Here is a 20,354-nt window from a genome sequence, read left to right as displayed (position 1 = left end):
GCGTTTGGCGGACATCGTCGGCATGGCTTGGGCCACAGTCAAATGCAGATGGCGAAGGAATCAAAGGACGCTGCCAGTCGCTGGGGAGAGGGGGACCGCCTTTGAATGCCTGCCCCCCTCCTCCGGACGCGACTGCCATCGACGACATGCTGGTGAATTCCCTGTTTCCTGGCAGCTGAAATGCGGATGTTGGTTACTGGATGCATCGTTTCGGTCGCGCGACGGTCGCGCGACTTTTCCGGGCGGCTCGCCCCAGGCATCCATGCATTGCTCAGTCAGCTCGCGCGACCCCACCGGAGCCAAATCCGCATCTTCCACAGAGTCAGGCGGGACTCTGGACCGGACATTTTGTACCAAGTAGGATTACCACTGGCTGAGGACGCGCAAGCTGGCTCGAGTCATGTCGAGCGGCTTCCAAGCGATTCGCTGCCGGGAACAGTGAGCTTCAATTCGCCGCACGCGCGGTTTTGTGTTTGGCGCAGATAATGTGCAGTGCACCGTGTCGGTGCTAGGATGGGAGGTTGCTGTTTGTTAGTGAGGCGGCGGTGGCTGCTGTCGCCGCGATCTCAGATCCATGGGCCCCATCGATGCGGCGGCCCCAAGCCGCACTGCGCTAGGTGGTCCGTGCACCCAGAGCTTCCACTCCACGCGTGGCCGCCTCATGAACGCAACCTCACTTTCCAACCACCCATCTGCGCCGAATCCAACCCTCAGCGCGCCCCCGCCCCGAACTGCCTGCCGTCGCCGGAGCGCTGGCATTGTTAAGTCATCCCTACCGACCCTTGCGCGCGAGTGCGAACCATTCGGCGCGATCCTCCCAGCCACCGAGCCGAGTTCCTGCTCTGCCATGAGCGCGACTGCCTGAAGCCTCGAACCGAGTCGAAGAGCGCCCGCGCGGGCCAGACGGGGTGGACATCGATGCAAGGCCCCTTGGGAGCGAGCTCGTCGGAGCGCTACGCTGTTTGAGCCGCCGGCCTCTACGCACAGCGCGGCGATTGGAGGCCGCCTCTACGAGTCACCGCGGCAAAGCTCGTCCACGGGCAAACCAGCAGCACCATGGGCGACGCCAACGGCGAGCGGCACCCGCTGCTCGATGCCGACGACGGCCTGCCCCCCATCGGCGACAGCCCCGTCTGCGAATACTTCATCGTCAAGCAGGAGGTGAATCTAGACGTCAACTTTCGCGACCGCCGCATCGACGGCACGACGGACATTTACGTCGTCACATTTAGCGAAAAGGTGGAGGACGTAATCATCGACGCCGCGCATTGCGAGGTCGACACGGAAAACGTCACAGTCACCGAGATCCGCGAGTCGCAAGGCGAGGCCGTCGAGGGCCAACCGCGCAAGGCCGCGACCGAGTATGTCGACCCGTACAAGAAGCTCTCGCACCCCAAGGGCTGGAACTGGAGGGCCGAGCACCACGACCTGCGCCGCATGCGCGCCCGCGACATCTTTCACACCCGCAAGTCAGACGTTGCCGCCGAGACTAGAGAGCTCGTGGGCTGCACGCTGGTGTACGGGTCGCTCAAAGTATCACTCAAGGGCAAGGGCGAGCAGGAGCGGCCGAGACTCATCATCCGCAAGTCCATGTCGAACCTAGACGGCGCGGAGAGGATGCACAAGCAATTCAAGATCCGCGTGCCCTTCTACAACAAGGATCCCCGCGACGGGCTGCACTTTGTCGGCGTGGACCACCTCGACAGCCGATTCACGCACATGTACACGAGGCACTCGCTCCAACCCGGCACGGCCTCGTGCATTTTCCCTTGCGTCGACGATCACGGCGCGCGCTGCGACTGGCGGATATCGCTCAAGTTCCCGAAAACGCTCGGCGACGCCCTCCAGCAGGCGCTGGTCACGCAAAAGGACACGGGCGTGAATGGCACGCACGACAAGGCGCATGCCGGTGGCGAGGATCTCAAGCTGGCCGAGGAGGACAAGCTACGAGAGATGACGGCGGTGTGCTCTGGCTTCCTTATGGAGGAGGCCGTGGATCCAAAGGACGACCGCAAGAAGATCATGGTCTTCGAGCCCGAGAAGAAGGTGTCGGTGCAAAAGCTCGGCTTTGCCATCGGGCCCTTTGAGCATATCGACTTGTCTTCAGAGTTCCGCAAGGAGGAAGACGAAGTCAAGTTGGGTATGAGCGCGCTCAAGGTCCATGCGTACTGCCTCCCGGGCCGCGGCGACTGGGTGCGACACACCGCTGCGCCCTTGACGAATGCTGCCGATTTCTTCACCTACACCTTCGCGAAATACCCATTTGAGAACTTCAAGATCTGTTTCTTAGACGACATGGTCTCGGACACGGTGGCCCTGCACTCCCTGGCGTTTGTCAGCAACCGGCTGCTCTTCCCAGACGATATCATGGACACCGAAGTGGATGTGACGAGGGCCATAGTCTTCACACTCACGTACCAGTGGATCGGCATCAACATGATTCCAAATACGCGCAACGACCTGTGGCTCGTCCTCGGAGTCGCGCACTATATGACGGAGCTCTTCATGAAGAAGATATGCGGCAACAACGAGCACAGGTTCCGCATGAAAACTCTGTCGGACAAGCTGATAGAGGTCGACGTCGGCCGCCCGTCGCTGTGGGATCTCGGCCCCGTATTGCACCTGAGCGATGCGGAGATGGAGTTTATGGCAATGAAGGCGACGGTCGTCTTCTTTATACTCGACAAGCGGATGCTCAAAGCGTCGAGCGGATTTGGCTTGACGCGAACCTTGCAAAAGTTTCTCACCAAGGCTCAGATCGAGAGCAGCGACAAGTCGACGATCCTCGACACGGAAAAGTTCCGGTTCACGTGCCAGAAAGGATCCAAGTACAGCCTGGAAACGTTTTGGAACCAATGGGTCTACGCGGCAGGGTGCCCTCGCTTCGACGTCAAAGCCAAGTTCAACAAGAAGCGCCTCTGCGTAGAGCTCACCTTGAGCCAGATCCAGTATCAGGTTGCGAAGCAGCCGCAGCTCGACAAGGACGATTTCCTGCGCATCATCAAGGAGACCAGGAACGGCATCAAGAACGGAGAAATGCAACCGCTGTTCACGGGGCCCATGACCATTCGCATCCATGAGGCGGACGGCACCCCGTACGACCACATGGTCGAGATCCGCGAAGACGGCTCTCGCACAACCAAGTTTGAGATCCCTTACAACACAAAGTACAAGCGACTGAAGCGAACGCGGCGGCTCAAGGAGAAGAACACAGGTGCCAACGCGGACGCTGCCGAGAACGCCGACGACGCGCTGCTCTACTGCCTGGGTGACGTGCTCCAAAGTGCGGACGACCAACGGGATTGGGAACTCATAGATTGGGATCCCGAGACCGAGCGCAAGATGGACCAGGAGTCCTACGAATGGATCCGTATCGACGCCGACTTTGAGTGGGCATGCAGCATGAAGCACACACTCGAGCCGTACATGTATGTGTCGCAATTGCAGCAGGACCGGGACGTGGTAGCGCAACAGGACGCGATTCTGTACCTGGCGCGAGGCCCGCTGCACCCCATCGCCTCTGGCTTCCTCGTGCGCACGCTTGTCGATCGGCGCTACTTCCACGGCATCCGGACGATGGCTGCCGAGGCTCTGCCGAGGCAGGCCAACATCAAGGACATCCCCATGCTTGGCCTGCGTCAGCTCATGAGGGCATTTCGTGAGATGTTTTGCTACGAGCAGACGAATCAGCCGTACCCAAACGACTTTTCAGACAAGAAGCAGTACAACGTGCGCTGCGCCATCATCAAGGCCATCGCCCAGGTGAGGGACCATACTTACCGGTGCCCGCTGGACGCGAGGCGGTTCATTCTCGACCAATTGCGCTTCAACAATAACGAGGGAAATCCATTCTCTGACCACTTTTACATCGCGATGCTTGTGGAGGCTCTGGCCACGTCGCTTATCCCGTCGCAGCAGGACGACTGGATCACACGGCAAAACAAGGCACCGAGCGAAGAGGAACGCCAGTTCCTGGAGGAAGCTTTGGAGCAGATTGAGCGAGTCCTGCGACGCGACGAGTGGACCAACTCATACCAGAACGTCTGGACCATCGCCGGCCTGGACGCGAAGCAGCGCCTGATGAAGGCAGAAGTGATTCCGAAACGCTACCCCGACTTTGCGCAGTATCTTCTGGACGGGACGCTGGACCTGATTCGCATCAAGGCCTTTGACGCCTTGGTAGATCTCGGGGCCCTGATGGACCATACCTTCTTCACCTTCTTCCTCTACTGTCTGACGACGGACCGCTCGCCGTACGTCAGAAAGCAGCTCATCCAGTCTATGGCACGCGGCCTTGCGGCGATTGCGTTCGGAGAACATTCCAGGGTCGTTAAGGACGAACCTGCTGCCGATGACGCTGATCCCCTCTTGCTCATTCAGGACAGCGCCGAGGAGGTTGAGGCGCGAAAGCAAATGTTTGCACGCCGCGAAAACATTGACGCGGCGCTCAAGGCGCTCCGTAAGGAAATGGAGGAGACGTACGCCAAGGACGACAGGCATTTTAGCACGGCCATGCGTAAGGCATTGGACCATCCTGCTCTGGGTCGCGACGAGGTGGAGAGCCTGCTCGACCTGGCGGCGATGATGTTCGAGGAGGCGCGGAGCTGGATCCTGACGTTGAATTTGCCCAAGGCTTGGAAGGTCGAGCGACCAGTGCAGAAGCTTTCTGATCGGGTATGCATCCCTGCCCCGCCTAGCTTGAGACTGATGCTAACCGGACAAAGTTGCTCGTCCACTTCAAGTCGTACTACAGGACCAAGCCAAAGGGCTCCATTACGCCGCCACCAGCACCGTCCCCGGCACCGGAAGTTAAGAAACCAGCGCCGCTGGCCAGAACGTCGTCGATTAAGATCCACACAAAGGCCGCCACGCCGCGACGTCCCTCCGTCACGCTCCCTCAGATCACCGAGGCGACCCCTGGCACGCTGGGGACTAACGGAGTGGGCGCCGCCGCCACCGGACCTGGGGAAACCCCAAGCATTCCTTCAGCCAAGCGAGCCCGTGTCGAAAAGGAAGACAGCGGCTCCCCTGCGCCGAAGCGCCCCAAGACCGAGTCGCAGCCATCGAGCTTTGACGGCGAGAAGCCATGGAAGAAGAGGCGTATGGTCACCCTTAAGACGGGGGATCCCAGCCGGCTTGCAGTTCTCTTGGGCCAACAACCGAGCGCGTCGCCTAACGGTAGGACGGCACTACCGACCAAGGCGCCCAAGGAACCTTCTCCGGCGGGCTCTAAGGACAGCATCACGGCCAAGCCAGCCCGGAAACCCCTTCCTTCGGGTGGTGACGGCGTCAGACGTCCTTTGCCTAACGGCAGCGGCTCGGCAATGTCACCGCCATCGAGCCAGTCTACTCCGAAGGTCTCGCTCAACACAAACGTCAGCTCGGCTTCGTCTTCGAAGGCGGGAAGCCCGCCCACAGCCACACCTGTCAGCGCTAAGCCGAAAATCAAAATCATTCGGAAGCCATCTGTGCCCCAGGCCCAGCCAAACCCACGGCCGGAGTCTTAGAAGGCGAAAGGGGGAGATGGGATTGCGGGGCTTGAAGAGGCTGCGATACTCCCGACGTCAGAGCCAAGCGACGGACGTCCCGATTTGGGGTCTTCATTCGCCGCTGATTATAGTGACGCCCGGTCGAACGCAAAAGGGCACGGGAGACCTTGGGAGCTATGAAGGCAAAGCTTTCCCGGAAGGATGGAAAGATGAGAAGGGGGACTTAGGGTCTGGCTTCGAGAAGGACAGGACGGCAGGGTTGGGTGCTTTACAGGGACAATTTTGGCATTGCGTTTGGCGTTGCGGTTCGCAAGACAGAATACCTTGAGTGCTGTGTGATTTGGGAGAGCTGCTAGCGGGAGGATGTTGTCGAATAGGAGCATCGTGTAGACTACCGGACGGTAGCGGACGAAAAATCACAGTATAATCCAGCGATGTTGCCGTACGGATCATGATCATGCCGATGTTTGTTTGCTGCCATGCACCCTCATAATACCTGTGAATGTCGCCTCGGGCGCCTTACACCGGATGAACATCGGGCGAGTGACGACATGATTTTGCGGAGCGAGCAAGGCTGGGCTCGGCTCAAAAGGCACGGGCTCTCATTGGCCGTGCCCCCAGCTCTCGGGTAACGTCGCTCCACATCCCATTATCGTGGTCTTATCAACACGTGACGCGGCATCTCCCGCGGCCGGACCAGGTTGCTGTGCGCTGGGCTGGGGCGTCTTGTCAGATCCCTCGTCACCCGCGGCGCCGCCAGGAGAGCTTCCTCAAGTTTGCACCTCCTGCCCTCGACAGCGCCCACCCTTGTGCGGCCTTTCCTCGAACGCCGTTGCCTTTGGGGCATTTGCTCTCATGTAGATGCCTAGGGGCCTAGGCCAGCCTAAAGCTGTGAGTACACGCCGCCAGCCGCTGTCCTTTTTTCCTCCATCGCGACGTGGAGCTTGAGCCGACCGGTAGCGGGCTCAAGGGGAGCGGGCAACCCTGCCTCGCCCTGCCGCCGCGACACGCGGGCTCGACTGCCCCGCGTGACGGCATTGTCTGGATACTCGCTGCGACACCGGGGATTGCATTGAATTGCGCTGACGACGTTTGTGCTGCAGATACCACGATGAACAGCCAGGGCCTCCACGGGCGAGGCGGCGGCGCGCCGTACGACCGCGACCGAGAGATGGAGGAGCGACACCGCGCGATCCAGCACGAAGAGATGCGACGCGACCAGGAACGGGAACGCGAGCGAGAACGCGAGCGCGAGAGAGAACGAGACCGAGAAGCTGGCGACCGCGGCTACCAGACGGCGCCGCCTCACCAGAGCAGCGCCGGGTCCATCCCCATCCACCAGCCCGTGGCATCGCGGATACCCGGCGCCATACACAGTCCCGGGGGCCTCCTTGCGAACCACAACGGCGGCAGCGGCAGCGCGGGTGCACCACCGGGACAACATCTAGGCGCGCCGCCGGGTGGCCCCATGGGCGCCTTTGGCGGGCCGCTGCAGCAGCAGCAGCAGCAGCAGCAGCAGCCGGGCGAGCACGGCCGACAGATGCAGCCGCAGCCGCAGCCGCAGCATCAGATGTATAACCCAATGCAGCAGCACTCGCAGGCGCCGCCGAATGCGTCTCAACCGGCGCCGACCGGCTCGGGCGGTGCCTTTGGCGGCCCCCTGCCGCAGCAGCAGGCTCAGCAGGCCCAGCAACAACAGGCTCAGCAGCAGCAGGACCGCGGTGGCAAGCAGGGCGGCGGTCCGGTCGGCGGTGTGACGCCCGGTGGCCATCAGATCCCCGGTGGCATTACGCAGGGGCAGCAGCCAATTTTGAACGTAAGTGTGCGACGTTCGCTATTGTTTTTTGTCGGGTGGGCAGAAAGCCTGAACAGGGTGTGCGGTGTGCAGGCAGCTGGCGGCAGCAGGCACACCACCCAGCGCGGCCCGTTTGCTTCTGAACGCCTTGCACTGTTCACCTTTGCTCGTTCTGCACCCTTCACCTCACCTTCAACTTGAACCATCATCGTGCACACCCCTGCTGCTTCTCGTCTATCATCTCTGCATCCTTCTCCCTTTCTTCAAACAGCATTTCTGCGATTCATTCCTCTGGCCATCGGGCTGCTTCCTTTGGCATTTCCTTCGAATTCTCGAGAGAAACCCGTCAAGGAGAGCCATGAAGGGCCGCTCGCGCCAGTCGCGGGCGCCGCGAGAAATCGCGGAGCGCAGCGATGAGCTCGCCCGAGACTATTCATATGCCGTTAAACGCTTGCATGTCCGTTCAGCCGACTTTGGCCCCAAGATCCCTCGTCACGGCATTCCAAAGTGGTATCAGGAACACATATTCGGAAGAGATGCTGACCTCGTTCTCCCGCAGGATGCCTTGACGTACCTCGACCAGGTCAAGGTGCAGTTTCATGACCAGCCGGACGTCTACAACCGGTTTCTCGACATCATGAAAGACTTCAAGAGCCAGGCGTGAGTATTCATGGGCATGTTGGTGCGTGACAGGACCTGACTGACGCGTCCGCAGAATCGACACCCCTGGCGTCATCAACAGAGTTTCCGAACTCTTTGCCGGCCACCCGAACCTGATTCAAGGTTTCAACACGTTTCTCCCGCCGGGCTACAGAATCGAGTGCGGAGCTGGCAATGATCCAAACACGATCCGTGTCACCACTCCCATGGGAACAACCGTGCAGTCTATTGCCGGACGAGGTGGCCAGGGCGATGGCCAGGGCCTGGGTACGGGCCAGCCTCTCTTCCCGGAGCGCGGAAGCCAGTGGCAGCGGACCCAGCACAGCATCGAGAGCCCCGAGGCCAACTTCAGCACTCCAGCACAGAATGGTGGCAGCCTCTTCGTGCAGGCGGCCGCGCAGAGCGGACCGTTTGACAGCTCCACCGCACAGAGAAACGCGGCGCAGGCGCTCGGCGCGGGCCCAGCCAGCGGACCAAACGCCCGCGGCCCTCAAACACCAGTGCCAGCTGGCGGCACACCTGGCGCCAACGGTCCAGCTGGCCAGGCAGGCATGGAACGCAGAGGCCCAGTTGAGTTTAACCACGCCATCAGCTACGTCAACAAAATCAAGGTGAGCGTCATCTGAATCATCAAATGCAATCGTATCACTGACGCGCGTAGAACCGCTTTCAGGACAAGCCAGAGATATACAAACAATTTCTGGAGATCCTGCAGACCTACCAACGCGAGCAGAAGCCCATTCAGGACGTCTACGCTCAAGTTACGACGCTGTTCAACTCGGCACCCGACCTCTTGGAAGACTTTAAGCAGTTTCTGCCAGAGTCTGCCGGCCAGGCCAAGGGAGGAGCGCGCACCGACGAAGGCACGCCCGCCGGCCCCAGCCATACACCTCAGCCTGGCGCTAGAGACGGACAGAAGATGCCTCCTCTCGGCAGCTTTGCGCCGCCCCCAAGCGCCAGCAAGGACAAGAAGCGCCCGCGTGCAGACAAACAGAGCCAGGCAGCTGACGCGCTGCTGGCCGAGGCCAACAGTCGACTTCCTCAAGCCGCTGTCAACGGCAACAAGCGACCCAAGCTGAGCCACGCCCGTGCCGTCGCCGATGCTTCTGCCATCGAACCGACCTTGACCCCAGTCATGCCTGAGCCTTATCCGCCTCGGTCGTCTGGCCACTCCAACCAAGAAGAGATCGCCTTCTTCGAACGCGTCAAGAAGTACCTTAGCAACCGATCTTCGATGAACGAGTTCCTGAAGCTGTGCAACCTCTTCAGCCAAAATATCATCGACAAGAACACGCTTTTCCACAAGGGAGCGCTGTTCATCTCGGCCAACCCGGACCTCATGCAGTTCTGGAAGACGTTTGTCGGCGTTGACTCGGGCGACGTGATGGTCGACAACCGCCCCGAGCCGCCTACGGAGAAACTCTCCCTCAGCAACTGCCGCGGCTACGGCCCCAGCTACAGACTCCTGCCCAAGAGGGAGCGCCTCAAGCCGTGCAGCGGTAGGGACGAGCTCTGCAACTCTGTTCTGAATGATCAGTGGGCGTCGCACCCGACGTGGGCCAGCGAGGACTCTGGCTTCGTGGCTCATCGCAAGAACCAGTTCGAAGAGGGCCTGCACCGCATCGAAGAGGAACGCCACGATTACGACTTCAACATTGAGATCAACCTCAAGTGTATCCAGCTGCTCGAGCCCATTGCTCAGCAGATGCTGGCCATGAACACGCACGAGCGCGAGAACTTTCATCTGCAAACGGCGCTCGCCGGCCAGAGCACCTCCATCTTCAAGCGCATCTGCAAGAAGATATACGGCGAAAAGGGCATGGAGGTCGTCAACGACATGTTCACGCACCCGTTCGACGTGGTGCCGGTCCTCCTCGCCCGCATGAAGCAAAAGGACGAAGAATGGCGCTTTTCGCAGCGAGAGTGGGAAAAGGTGTGGCACGCCCAGACGGAGCACATGTACCTCAAGAGCCTCGACCACATGGGCATTCTGGTTAAGAGCAACGACAAGCGCAACCTCACCGCGAAGCACCTGGTCGACGTCATCAAGACCAAGCATGAGGAGCAGCGCCGCGAGCGCGCTCTCCAAGGCAAGGCACCCCGACATCAACTGGTCTGGGACTTTAACGACAAGGACCTCGTCCTCGACCTGCTTCGTCTGATGATGCTCTATCCCATGCACAGCGGACAACACAGCGCCCAGGAGAAGGAGCGACTGCTAGACTTTTTCGAGTCCTTCGTCAGCGGCTTCTTTGACCTCAATGAGGACCTCGTGCAGGAGCGGATCCCCAAGCTCCCACCCGACTCTGCCGAGGAGGAGGCGGAGGATGCTACACCCGCCGAGCTCACCAACGGTCGCAGCAAGCGCACCGGCAGAAAGGGAGATCTCCTTCGCGGCGTCCTCGACCCTGGTCGCAATGGCAGCAAGCCTCGCAGCCAGAAAGAGGACAGCGCAGCGTCTGGCAGCAAAGAGACGACCCCCGATGTCGGCTCCGGCAACGATGAGGAGATGCCCGACGCGCCCGATGAGAACGCGGCGACCGAGGTGTCCAACGAGCGATGGATGCCGACCGTGCCCAAGCCCGTGGTGGTTGGCGGCGATGATGCCCTCATCAATGCCGACGGCGAGCTCAAGGCCGACGGCTTCTTCCCCCGCCCCTGGTACAACTTCTTCGCCAACCAGACCATCTTTGTCTTCTTCAGCATCTTGCAGACCGTCTACGGCAGACTCGCTGAGCTCAAGAACTGCAAGGATGCTGTGGCCCGCGAAATCGACCGCCTGAGCAAACCCAAGCCAGCGCGCGATCTCGGCTTCTCCGATGCCGTGATGGACTACTTTGGCAACCAGGACGAGCCTGACAAGTTTTGGGGCAAAACTCTCGAGCTCATTGAGGACTACATCACGGGCGACGTGGAGGAGACACGTTACCAAGAGGTGCTGCGCCACTACTACCTCCGCAACGGCTGGAAGCTGTACACCATCCAGGATCAGCTCAAGACCCTGTGCCGCCTCGCGCTCACGTGTAGCAGCACCGACGCCAAGGAGAAGACGCCGGATCTGATCCAGCAGTACTTTGCGAACCGGGAGAAGGAGGAGACGAGCTACCAGACGGAGATAAGCGCGCGCAAGTTTGCCGAGAAGTGCGTCAAGGATGGCGACATTTTCGTCATCTGCTGGGTACGATTTCCCTCTACAATGCTTGGCGAGAAAACATTTCTAACAATCATGCAGTTCCCGTCCAAGGCCGAGGCCACTGTCCGCTGGCTGCAGCGCAACGAGACCACATTCTATATGGATGAGCTGCAGATGCGCGAGCGCTGGCAGTACTACATCTCGTCGTTTATCCGCGTCGAGCCGACCGAGGGCATCCCGCGTTCTAAGCTGCAAAAGGTGGTGCTCACGCGCAACATGCCTTCGGGCGACAACGAGTCGGACGAGGACCATATCCCCAAGCCGGTTGCCTACAGCGAGAACCTGACCACGAGCATCTGCCTCAAGAGCTCCAAGATGGTCTGGGCGCCCGGCACGTCCGAGTACTTTGTCTATGACCAGTCGCCCAAGTCGCCCGAGAAGCGCGAGCGCCATGACATGGTCGACAAAGCGGTTAGCAACACCCGCGCGGACAAGTTGATGGAAAAGTTCGTGCACAACCCGCCGTGGGCTAGGGGCAGAATCCAGGACAGGGTGCGCGAGTACAACGCCATTTTTGACAAGTGGAAGAACGAGGGCATCGTGCCGCCTAGCACGGGTGCCGGCGGCGAGACGGTTTAAATAGGGCGGCGCGGACAAGGGACATTGACAAGGTGCATTAGGATGAACCATGCTTGGAGCCGTGGATATCTGGTGTTTTTCTTCTTCTTGCGTTTTGCGAGATACTGTTGCCTTGCGCGCACGGGTTGCAGTTGGGGCTCTGTTGCTTTTGCTTGCTACGAGGGGACGTCTTGTTTGGGGCGCGCGGACGGCAGCTCATGTTTTGCAGTCTCGGACTCTATACTCCCTTTTTTTTGTCACTGCGCATTTCCGCGTTTTGCGTGTTTATAGGCTAGGCACAGAAAACGAATGGGGGCTCACCTCTCATTGTTGCGACTACGGTTGACCATGTGGAGGAGAGTTGAAGCGGCGGCGGCGGCGGCGGCGGCGGCGTGGGTTCTATACCAGGTGCGAGGGTGGTGCATGAGGCCACGGCACTGCTCTTTATGTTCATTTTGCGTGTACGTCTAGGAGCAGCAATGATAAGACTTTTTCACTTATGTGTGGTTCTGGCGAAGGGATCGTTGCCTGTTTGTGTCCATGAGCCCTGGCTCGAGAGCAGCCAGGTCATCTTGTCCCCAGGACCAACTCTCGGGACATACGAGGAGTGCAGCCGAGCTGAGACCAAAAGTTACTTAATTAAGTGTCTATATGCTGTACATAAGCCGTGCTGCGACATCACCTTTGGCTCAGAAAGGGCGGCAAATATCCTCCAAAACATGTCTCTGTCCGACATGGCTCATGTAGTCGTTACAGCCTCGCAGCCTGCGCGTGGTGACCGTGGCCGAGTCATTGCAGGTTCTCGATGACCAGCGCGGAGGCGCCGCCGCCGCCGTTGCAAATGCCGGCGCAGCCAATCTTGGCGCCCTTCTCCTTGAGGACCGAGGTCAGGGTGGTGACGATGCGGGCGCCGGAGCAGCCCAGGGGGTGGCCGATGGCGACGGAGCCGCCGTAGACGTTGACCTTGTCGGCGTCGAGGCCCAGCAGCTTGATGTTGGCGAGGGCGACGACGGAGAAGGCCTCGTTGATCTCGTAAAAGTCGATGTCCTTTTCGGTGAGGCCGGCGTGCTTGATGGCCTTGGGGACGGCCAGGGACGGAGCGATGGTGAAGCGCTCGGGCTCACGCTCGGCGTCGCCCCAGCCGAGGATCTTGGCGATGGGCTTGACGCCGAGCTCCTTGACCTTGGCCTCGGACATGAGGACGACGGCGGCGGCGCCGTCGTTGATGGGGGCGGCGTTGGGGGCCGTGATGGAGCCGTCGGACTTGAAGGCCGGGCGTATGGCCTTCAGCTTGTCGACGTTGAGGTTCTTGACCTCGTCGTCGCGGTCGACCTTGACGGGGGGCTTGCCGCGGCCGCCGCTGACCTCGACGGGGACAATCTCCTTGAAGAGGCCGGCCTCGGTGGCGGCCTGGGCCTTCTTGTACGAGTTGATGGCGTACTCGTCCTGGGCCTCGCGCGAGAGGTCGTGGTCGTCGGCGCACAGCTCGCCCTGGAGGCCCATGTGCTCCTTCTTGTAGGCATCGGTCAGGCCGTCCTTGAGGACGCCGTCGACGAGCGTCTGGTCGCCGTACTTGGCGCCGGTACGGAGGTTGGGCAGGTAGTGCGGCGTGTTGGACATGGACTCGGCGCCGGCGGCGACGACGACGGACGATGTGCCGAGCATGATGTTCTGCGCGCCGAGGATGATTGCCTTGAGAGACGAGGCGCACACCTTGTTCACCGTCGTGCAGATGGTGGACTGGGGGAGGCCGGCGCCGATGGCAGCCTGGCGGGCCGGGCCCTGGCCAAGGCTTGGAAAATATCAGCAGCTGTTGCACCCGCGGGGGATGCTTGCGCGGTAGGAGCGGCATGGAGGTATCGACATACTTGGCGGACAGGACATTGCCAAAGAAGACTTCCTCAACGTCCTCGGGCTTGATGCCGGCTCTCTCAACGGCACCTTTGTACACGGGTCAGTCTGTCTGTCGATATATTCGCATGATTCGTACGCGACGCACCCTTGATGGCGGAAGAGCCCAGCTGAGTCGCGCTCAAGCTGGAGAGGGAGCTGCATTGCAACCGTCAGCCTTTTTACTTTTTTGTTGAGGGTGGTCCGCGATCGGTGCGCCGAATGGAGGGGCAGCGAAGTTGGCAAGCAGAGAGAGGGGCTCGCCTACCCAAGGAACGACCCGATGGGGGTTCTCGCGGCGGAGACGATGTAGACGGGAGGAAGGCCAGCCATGGTGTGCGTATGTATGAGGTGAGCGCTTGAGCAATGGAGGGATTGAAGGATAATGGAGTATTTTCGAGAGGAAGAAGAGGGACGACAGCGCTTTCGCATCCAGGGGAAAGAAGACGAGGCGGGCGTGGGGACAGGCGGGAGCTTCAAAAAGTGATGGCGGAGCCTAACGCGCGCAGGGTGGTGCGGCTAGCGCGAGGCCGTTGGGGGTTTAGCGCCATTGGCGCTTTAAGTGGTCTGCCGCAGAGGGACGGTTGGTTGGCGACTTTCAATAGGGCGCTGGATGCTGTTGGTATTGTACTCCGTACTTCGTCCGTGAACCGTAACAGCACCAGCAGTGCATCTGAATTGGGTCGGTGTGTGGTAGCACGTCGACCACGTCTCTCATATCGAGCATTGAAAGCTCTTGGTCATTTGATGGACGTAGCCTTAGGGAATCGTCACAAGTGAGGGAGTGAACGGACGTGGTTATGTAACCACTGTGCGCTGAAAGAGTGCTCGAATCTGGACCAACGGAGAGTTGTAAAGCCCCGTATATTGCTGGCCAGCATGCACGATATCAGTGCCGCTCTGAGACTTGCGAGCTCCGCCAAGGAGGCCTTCTCTGTCTCTGCGCCATATTCTGGATCCCTCCGTTATCAATCTCTGTGGACCTCGCGGATTTACCTCGAGTCGCCGAGCCAGCCAGCACCATGAACCTCCACCGTCTCCTTGTATCCTGCCATGCAGAGCATGATTTAGCCAACTGTACTTTGCACTGCTCTCGGCGCACAAACTTTGATTTATCATCATGTTTTGTTGGGCCAAAGTTGCGGTAAAGCATTCCCATCCTGGTCGACGGTAAGGCGGCGACGCTGTCCTGCCACCGCCATCCACCGCAGGATCGCTGGAGCTGTCGTCACCCAGCAATCCATCTTCCACGGCGGCCTGGAGCGAAGGCGGTGGGGGGAGGGGCAGCGCTGGCCCGCCGCTGTCGGCAGACGCCCGGACGACCCCTGGACGGTTCCCTGGCTCAGCGCGCCCGCCTCGGTGGATTGACGCCCCAGCCTCCGAGCTCGCCAGTGGTCTCCGGCGCCACAGCTCCAGCCAACCATCTGCGAGGCGCCACAGTTGTGCCCCCAGCCTTGCAGATGGCCCGCACGTGACACAGCCTTGGAACTGCTCGCAGCGAAAAAGTTACTGGAGCTCCAGCGCGACGGGCGACGTGCGATAGTCGCGAACTACCATTGCGGCAGCCAAGCAACCTCCCGGCGCGCAACATCCGTCACCGGCAAAATGGATGATCTCTACGACGAGTGAGTACCTCGCGCGCGCGTCTTAATGGCAAGGAAGTATGAAATCTAACGCAGGGTCATCACAGGTTCGGCAACTTCATCGGCGAGGAGGCCGCGTCCGAAGAGGCTTCCGAGGCGGGCGTCGATGCTGGCGACTATGTCTATGACGAGGAGCCCGAGCAGGCCGCCGGAGTCGGGGAGGAGCTCATGGAGATTGATGGTAGGTTCTACTCGTCCCGGCTTGGCCTCAAGGCCGGTCTCTGACCCGCGACAGATGGTCCCTCAAACGCCGTCATCCTCCACGAGGACAAGCAGTACTACCCGACCGCCGAGCAGGTGTATGGCGAGGACGTCGACACTCGTGTCGAGGAAGTGGACGCGCAGCCCCTCACCGAACCCATCATTGCGCCCGTCGAGGTCAAAAAGTTCAACATCGAGGAGGCCGACCTGCCACCCGTCTTCTACGACCGCACCTTCATGACCGATCTGATGAACTTTCCCGAGCAAACGCGAAACATTGTGCTGGCTGGGCACCTGCACCACGGAAAGACGGCATTTATGGACATGCTGGTCATGGAGACGCACGATATTGCGGATAGGCTAGACAAGAGGTCGGGGCGAAAGCGAGACGAGAACCTGCGATATACCGACACGCACCTGCTCGAGCGCGAGCGGGGCATCTCGATCAAGGCTGCTCCCATGAGCCTGGTCTTGCAGAGCACCAAGGGAAAATCACATCTCGTCAACATCATCGACACGCCCGGTCATGTCAACTTTGTTGACGAGGTGGCCGCCTCGATCCGCCTGGCCGACGGCGTGTGCTTGGTCGTTGACGTCGTTGAGGGCGTGCAGGTCAACACAGAGCAGATCATAAAGCATGCCGTCCTCGAGGATGTCCCTATCACGCTCATCATCAACAAGATGGATCGTCTCATCTTGGAACTGAAGCTCCCACCCAGAGACGCCTACTTCAAGATCAAGCACGTCGTCGAAGAGGTCAACACCATCATCACAAACACAGCCCCCGCCACGGCGACTTCGAAGCGAATCAGCCCTGAAAAGGGCAACGTCCTCTTCGCATGCACCGACTTTGGCTGGTGCTTCACCATCCAGTCCTTTGCTAAGATGTACGCTGCCCAATACGGTGGCCTGAACGCGGACGACCTCGCGAAGCGGCTGTGGGGAGACGTCTTCTTCAACCCCAGGAAACGCAACTTCACCCGGAAGCCCGTGGAAGACCGCGCTTCCAGGTCCTTCCTCCACTTTATCCTGGAGCCCATCTACAAGCTCTTCACGCACTCCATCAGCGACAGCCCTTCACAGCTCAAGGTCGTGCTAGAGAAGCTGGGCATCCAGCTGAAGCCATCACAGTACAAGGCTGACGCCAAGGTCATTCTCAAGCTGGTATGCGAGCAGTTCTTCGGCCCGTCCAACGGCTTCGTCGACATGATTGTGCAGCACATTCCGTCGCCTGTCGAAGGCGCCCAGCGATACCTGGAGAGATACTACACGGGCCCGCTCGACTCCAAGATTGCGGCGTCAATGGCCAAATGTGACCAAGACGGGCCTCTGGTTATACACGTTACGAAGCTGTTCAGCTCATCCGATGCCAAGAGCTTCTACTCGTTTGGTCGCGTGCTGAGTGGCACGGTGCGGCCCGGAATGCCCGTGCGCGTTCTGGGAGAGGGATACTCGCTCGACGACGAGGAAGACATGGCCATGGCGTCGGTGGGCGAGGTTTTCATTGGCGAAGCGCGGTACAACATCCCGACAGATGGCGTGCCGTCGGGCAACCTGGTGCTTCTCAGTGGCGTCGACAACTCGATTGTCAAGTCCGCCACGATTGTGGCTCCGAGACTAGAGGACGACGAAGACGCCCACATCTTCCGTCCCGTCACTCACTTCACCGAATCCGTCCTCAAGGTTGCCGTCGAACCCATCAACCCGTCAGAACTTCCCAAGATGTTGGACGGCCTCCGGAAAGTCCAAAAGTCCTACCCTCTCATCAACACCAAAGTGGAGGAGTCCGGCGAACACATTGTGCTGGGTACCGGCGAGCTTTACATGGACTGCGTCCTGCACGACTTGCGACGGCTGTACGCAGACATGGACATCAAGGTATCAGACCCCGTCACGCGGTTCTGCGAGACCGTCGTGGAGACGTCGGCACTCAAGTGCTATGCTATTACGCCAAACAAGAAAAACAGAATCACCATGGTCGCGGAGCCGTTGGAGAAGGGCATCTCGACGGACATTGAGACGGGCAAAGTCAACATTCGCGACCCTATCCGCAAGACGGCCAAGTTCTTTGAGGAGACGCACGGCTGGGACAAGCTGGCGGCGCGCAGCATCTGGGCGTTTGGTCCCGAGGACAAAGGCCCCAACATCTTGCAAGATGACACGCTCCCGACCGAGGTAAGCACACTTTGGTCCGCGTTTGGATGAGCTAGGAAACTAACTCGCACTAGACCGACAAGAAGCTGCTCGGAACTGTACGAGAGTCGATCCGGCAGGGATTCAGCTGGGCCACCCGCGAAGGACCCCTGTGTGAAGAACGTGAGTATTCAAGTACCTCTGATTGCCTCGGCGCACGTGCTAACGGCCTCTAGCCATTCGAAACACCAAGTTCAAGGTCACGGACGTCGTGTTGGCCAACGAGGCCATCTACCGGGGCGGTGGTCAAGTCATTCCGACGTCTAGACGTGCCTGCTACTCGTCCTTCCTCATGGCGGCCCCGCGGCTGATGGAACCCGTCTATGCGGTGTCCGTCACCTGCCCGGAGGATACAAACGCGGAAGTCTACAACGTGCTCTCCCGGCGGCGGGGCCACGTGCTCTCCGACGGCCCTGTGGCCGGCACGCCCCTTTACCGCGTCAACGGCCTGCTGCCGGTGATTGATAGCTTCGGGTTTGAAACCGATCTGCGGATCAAGACGCAGGGAGGCTCCATGGTCAGCCTGGTGTTCGACAGCTGGAGCATCGTGCCTGGCGACCCGCTAGACCGGGAGCAGGTGATCCGGCCGCTGCAGAAGGCGTCGACGCAGGCGACGGCGAGAGACTTTGTGCTCAAGACGAGGCGGCGCAAGGGCTTGAGCGAGGACGTCAGCGTCAAGACGTTCCTGGAGCCCGAGTTTTACAGCAGCCTCATGGAGAGCGGCGCGCTGGACAACATGTAAGGGGACTGAATGTTGGACTGCATGGCAAACGAATTCTCTTTTTTCCTTTTTTTTTTTTTTTTTTTTTAGATGATGGCGCCACGGCGTGGGTGGTTCGCATGACGGATGGCATAGTCGTTTATGTACATATATCGGGAATGGGGACCGCAACGGTCGATTTGCCCCGAGCTGGGACGGGATAAGGGGGTGGGCTAGCTGGAGTCAAAAGAAGAATCAATGCGAGACACCGACGACGTCTCAGCTGAATCCCGCATGTGCATCAGCAACTGCCGCCGCCACCACGTGAAGCGGGACCCTTTTCCCCCTCGTGAATTTTCCTTCTTTCTTCCTTTTTCATCTCCTCGTGTTCTTCTTTTTTTTTTTCTTTCACCCCTGTCAGTTGGTCTATTTCAGTGCACTTTAGAGTTGCCCGACAGATCTCGCCATCGGGCTACGTACCTACATACAGGTAAGTGCGTATTCGCCTCGTGCGTGCGTGATCCGACGACCCGGCCCTCGCAGCGGTATCCCTGCTGCGCAGCGCAGCCAGCCATTGGGAGTCGGCGGGACATACTCGTACGTAGAGACGACAGGCTAAATATGATGATGGATGCTCTGCAGGCCGCGAACCCGCCCGGGCAGGCGGATGGATGATGCAAGGATGGGAGGAGGAGGAGGAGGAGAAACACGCACTCGCGCACGCGCAGATGCAGGCCACACAGGTATGGGTTTGCCGCGTCGAGTTGCCGGCTGTCTGCTGGCCCCGTTTTCTCCCACATGCCGGGCCGGATAATTGTAATTTATATGGCCTGCTACCCACACGAGCTGGCCACCCCTGTGACTGGGGGTTTTTAATTTTTGAGAGACTCGCTGGCAGTGGCACCATGGGCTGCTGCTTGCCGGGGCTGCGGCAGTCCCTGCATCGGCTGGTTCTACGGAGCGTTGATAGATTGCTGTACGTACTTTGTACATCTCGCCCCGTACACTCGCACGCGTGAGGGGGAGACAAGCAGGCAGGCAAGTTGGTAGGTAGGAAGCCAGACAGGATGGAGGCAAATGTCGTCGGTCCGAGTTGTTAGCCTCATCGCGTCGGCAGTTGTGCATGTCTCTCTCCTCGCCCCGTTTCAGATCGAAGGCTACCGGATTTACGCCTACACACTCCTGCTAGTTAGTCTCCTCCGTCCTACGGTCCTCCCCTTCCCTCCCTCTGCCGACCGCGGAGACGTACGCACTAACCTACATCCTTATTCGAACTCAAAGCATACAATTCCCTCTGCGATTCTGCTATAACTCTTTCAAGGGGGGATACAAGAACAAGACCGGAGTCAACGGCACCGAGCACCGGCGCTCGTTTCGGGTCTGTCAAGGACCGGCAGCAGCACGAGTCAGTGCGACAACTGGGGAGGGGGGGACGACGTCTGAAGCGGCTGGCTTTCTCGCGTGTGTGTCTCCTCGGATGGTTGTATCCATACGTGCCGTGGGTGGGCGTAGTAATGAAGCCAGGCCATCGTCTCGTGTATCTCACGAATCGCATCGAGTACGTGTAGGCTTTGCGTCTCTTGTTGTCGAATCACTGCCGAGAGTGGATGGACAGATGGATGATGTGGTCGTGAGGATGAGCTAGCTATACGAGGGCCGCACAACAGCAGCAAGACTAATACTGTACTTCGTACGTCGAAGACACGGACACACAAATATGTTCCGGGCGGCGCGGACGAGACAATTGCAATTTGTGCCACATCAAGTGACGCCCCGTTGAACAAGCGTGACTTCATTGCAACTCGATTTCTATCAATAGCACATACTCTGTACCCTGTAGATATCATGGTGTTCAACCTTGGCGAAATGTCTCCGGCAAGCCGGTTAATGCGAGTACAAGGCGCATCGTCCACAAAATGTAGTTCATTGTCCGGAGTCCCGGCATGCCACGGTCCTTGGCCAGAGTCCGAGGTTCCGCTGCCGCTTCGTGTTCGGTGCAGACAGAGCACAAAGCGCAGAGTACGGAGTATTG

The 20,354-nt window shown here is 59.6% G+C and overlaps 4 protein-coding genes across 4 annotated transcripts; 3 read left to right on the top strand and 1 right to left on the bottom strand.

The window, feature by feature from the left end:
• Positions 1 to 1,056: 1,056 nt before the first annotated feature.
• PLICBS_010079 (uncharacterized protein) lies at positions 1,057 to 5,507 on the top strand (the record flags this gene model as incomplete). The annotated part of the gene is made up of 2 exons (XM_018327118.2): positions 1,057 to 4,674; positions 4,725 to 5,507. The coding sequence occupies 2 exons, from the start codon at positions 1,057 to 1,059 to the stop codon at positions 5,505 to 5,507; spliced, it is 4,401 nt and encodes a 1,466-aa protein (XP_018174149.1).
• Positions 5,508 to 6,600: 1,093 nt separating this feature from the next.
• PLICBS_010078 (transcriptional regulatory protein sin3) lies at positions 6,601 to 11,716 on the top strand (the record flags this gene model as incomplete). The annotated part of the gene is made up of 5 exons (XM_018327119.1): positions 6,601 to 7,305; positions 7,844 to 7,944; positions 8,000 to 8,555; positions 8,606 to 11,122; positions 11,177 to 11,716. 5 exons carry the CDS (start codon positions 6,601 to 6,603, stop codon positions 11,714 to 11,716), a joined length of 4,419 nt encoding a protein of 1,472 aa, XP_018174150.1.
• A 768-nt stretch (positions 11,717 to 12,484) lies between these two features.
• PLICBS_010077 (erg10, acetyl-CoA C-acetyltransferase) lies at positions 12,485 to 13,918 on the bottom strand (the record flags this gene model as incomplete). The annotated part of the gene is made up of 4 exons (XM_018327120.2): positions 12,485 to 13,487; positions 13,564 to 13,636; positions 13,695 to 13,744; positions 13,854 to 13,918. The coding sequence occupies 4 exons, from the start codon at positions 13,916 to 13,918 to the stop codon at positions 12,485 to 12,487; spliced, it is 1,191 nt and encodes a 396-aa protein (XP_018174151.2).
• Positions 13,919 to 15,190: 1,272 nt separating this feature from the next.
• PLICBS_010076 (uncharacterized protein) lies at positions 15,191 to 18,364 on the top strand (the record flags this gene model as incomplete). The annotated part of the gene is made up of 5 exons (XM_018327121.2): positions 15,191 to 15,210; positions 15,276 to 15,409; positions 15,464 to 17,604; positions 17,658 to 17,745; positions 17,799 to 18,364. The coding sequence occupies 5 exons, from the start codon at positions 15,191 to 15,193 to the stop codon at positions 18,362 to 18,364; spliced, it is 2,949 nt and encodes a 982-aa protein (XP_018174152.2).
• Between the last annotated feature and the right edge of the window lie 1,990 nt (positions 18,365 to 20,354).

This window comes from Purpureocillium lilacinum, assembly GCF_023168085.1.
Source record: "Purpureocillium lilacinum CBS 284.36 DNA, scaffold_8, whole genome shotgun sequence".
NCBI lineage: Eukaryota > Fungi > Ascomycota > Sordariomycetes > Hypocreales > Ophiocordycipitaceae > Purpureocillium > Purpureocillium lilacinum.
This window is presented reverse-complemented; position numbering and strand designations above follow the sequence as displayed.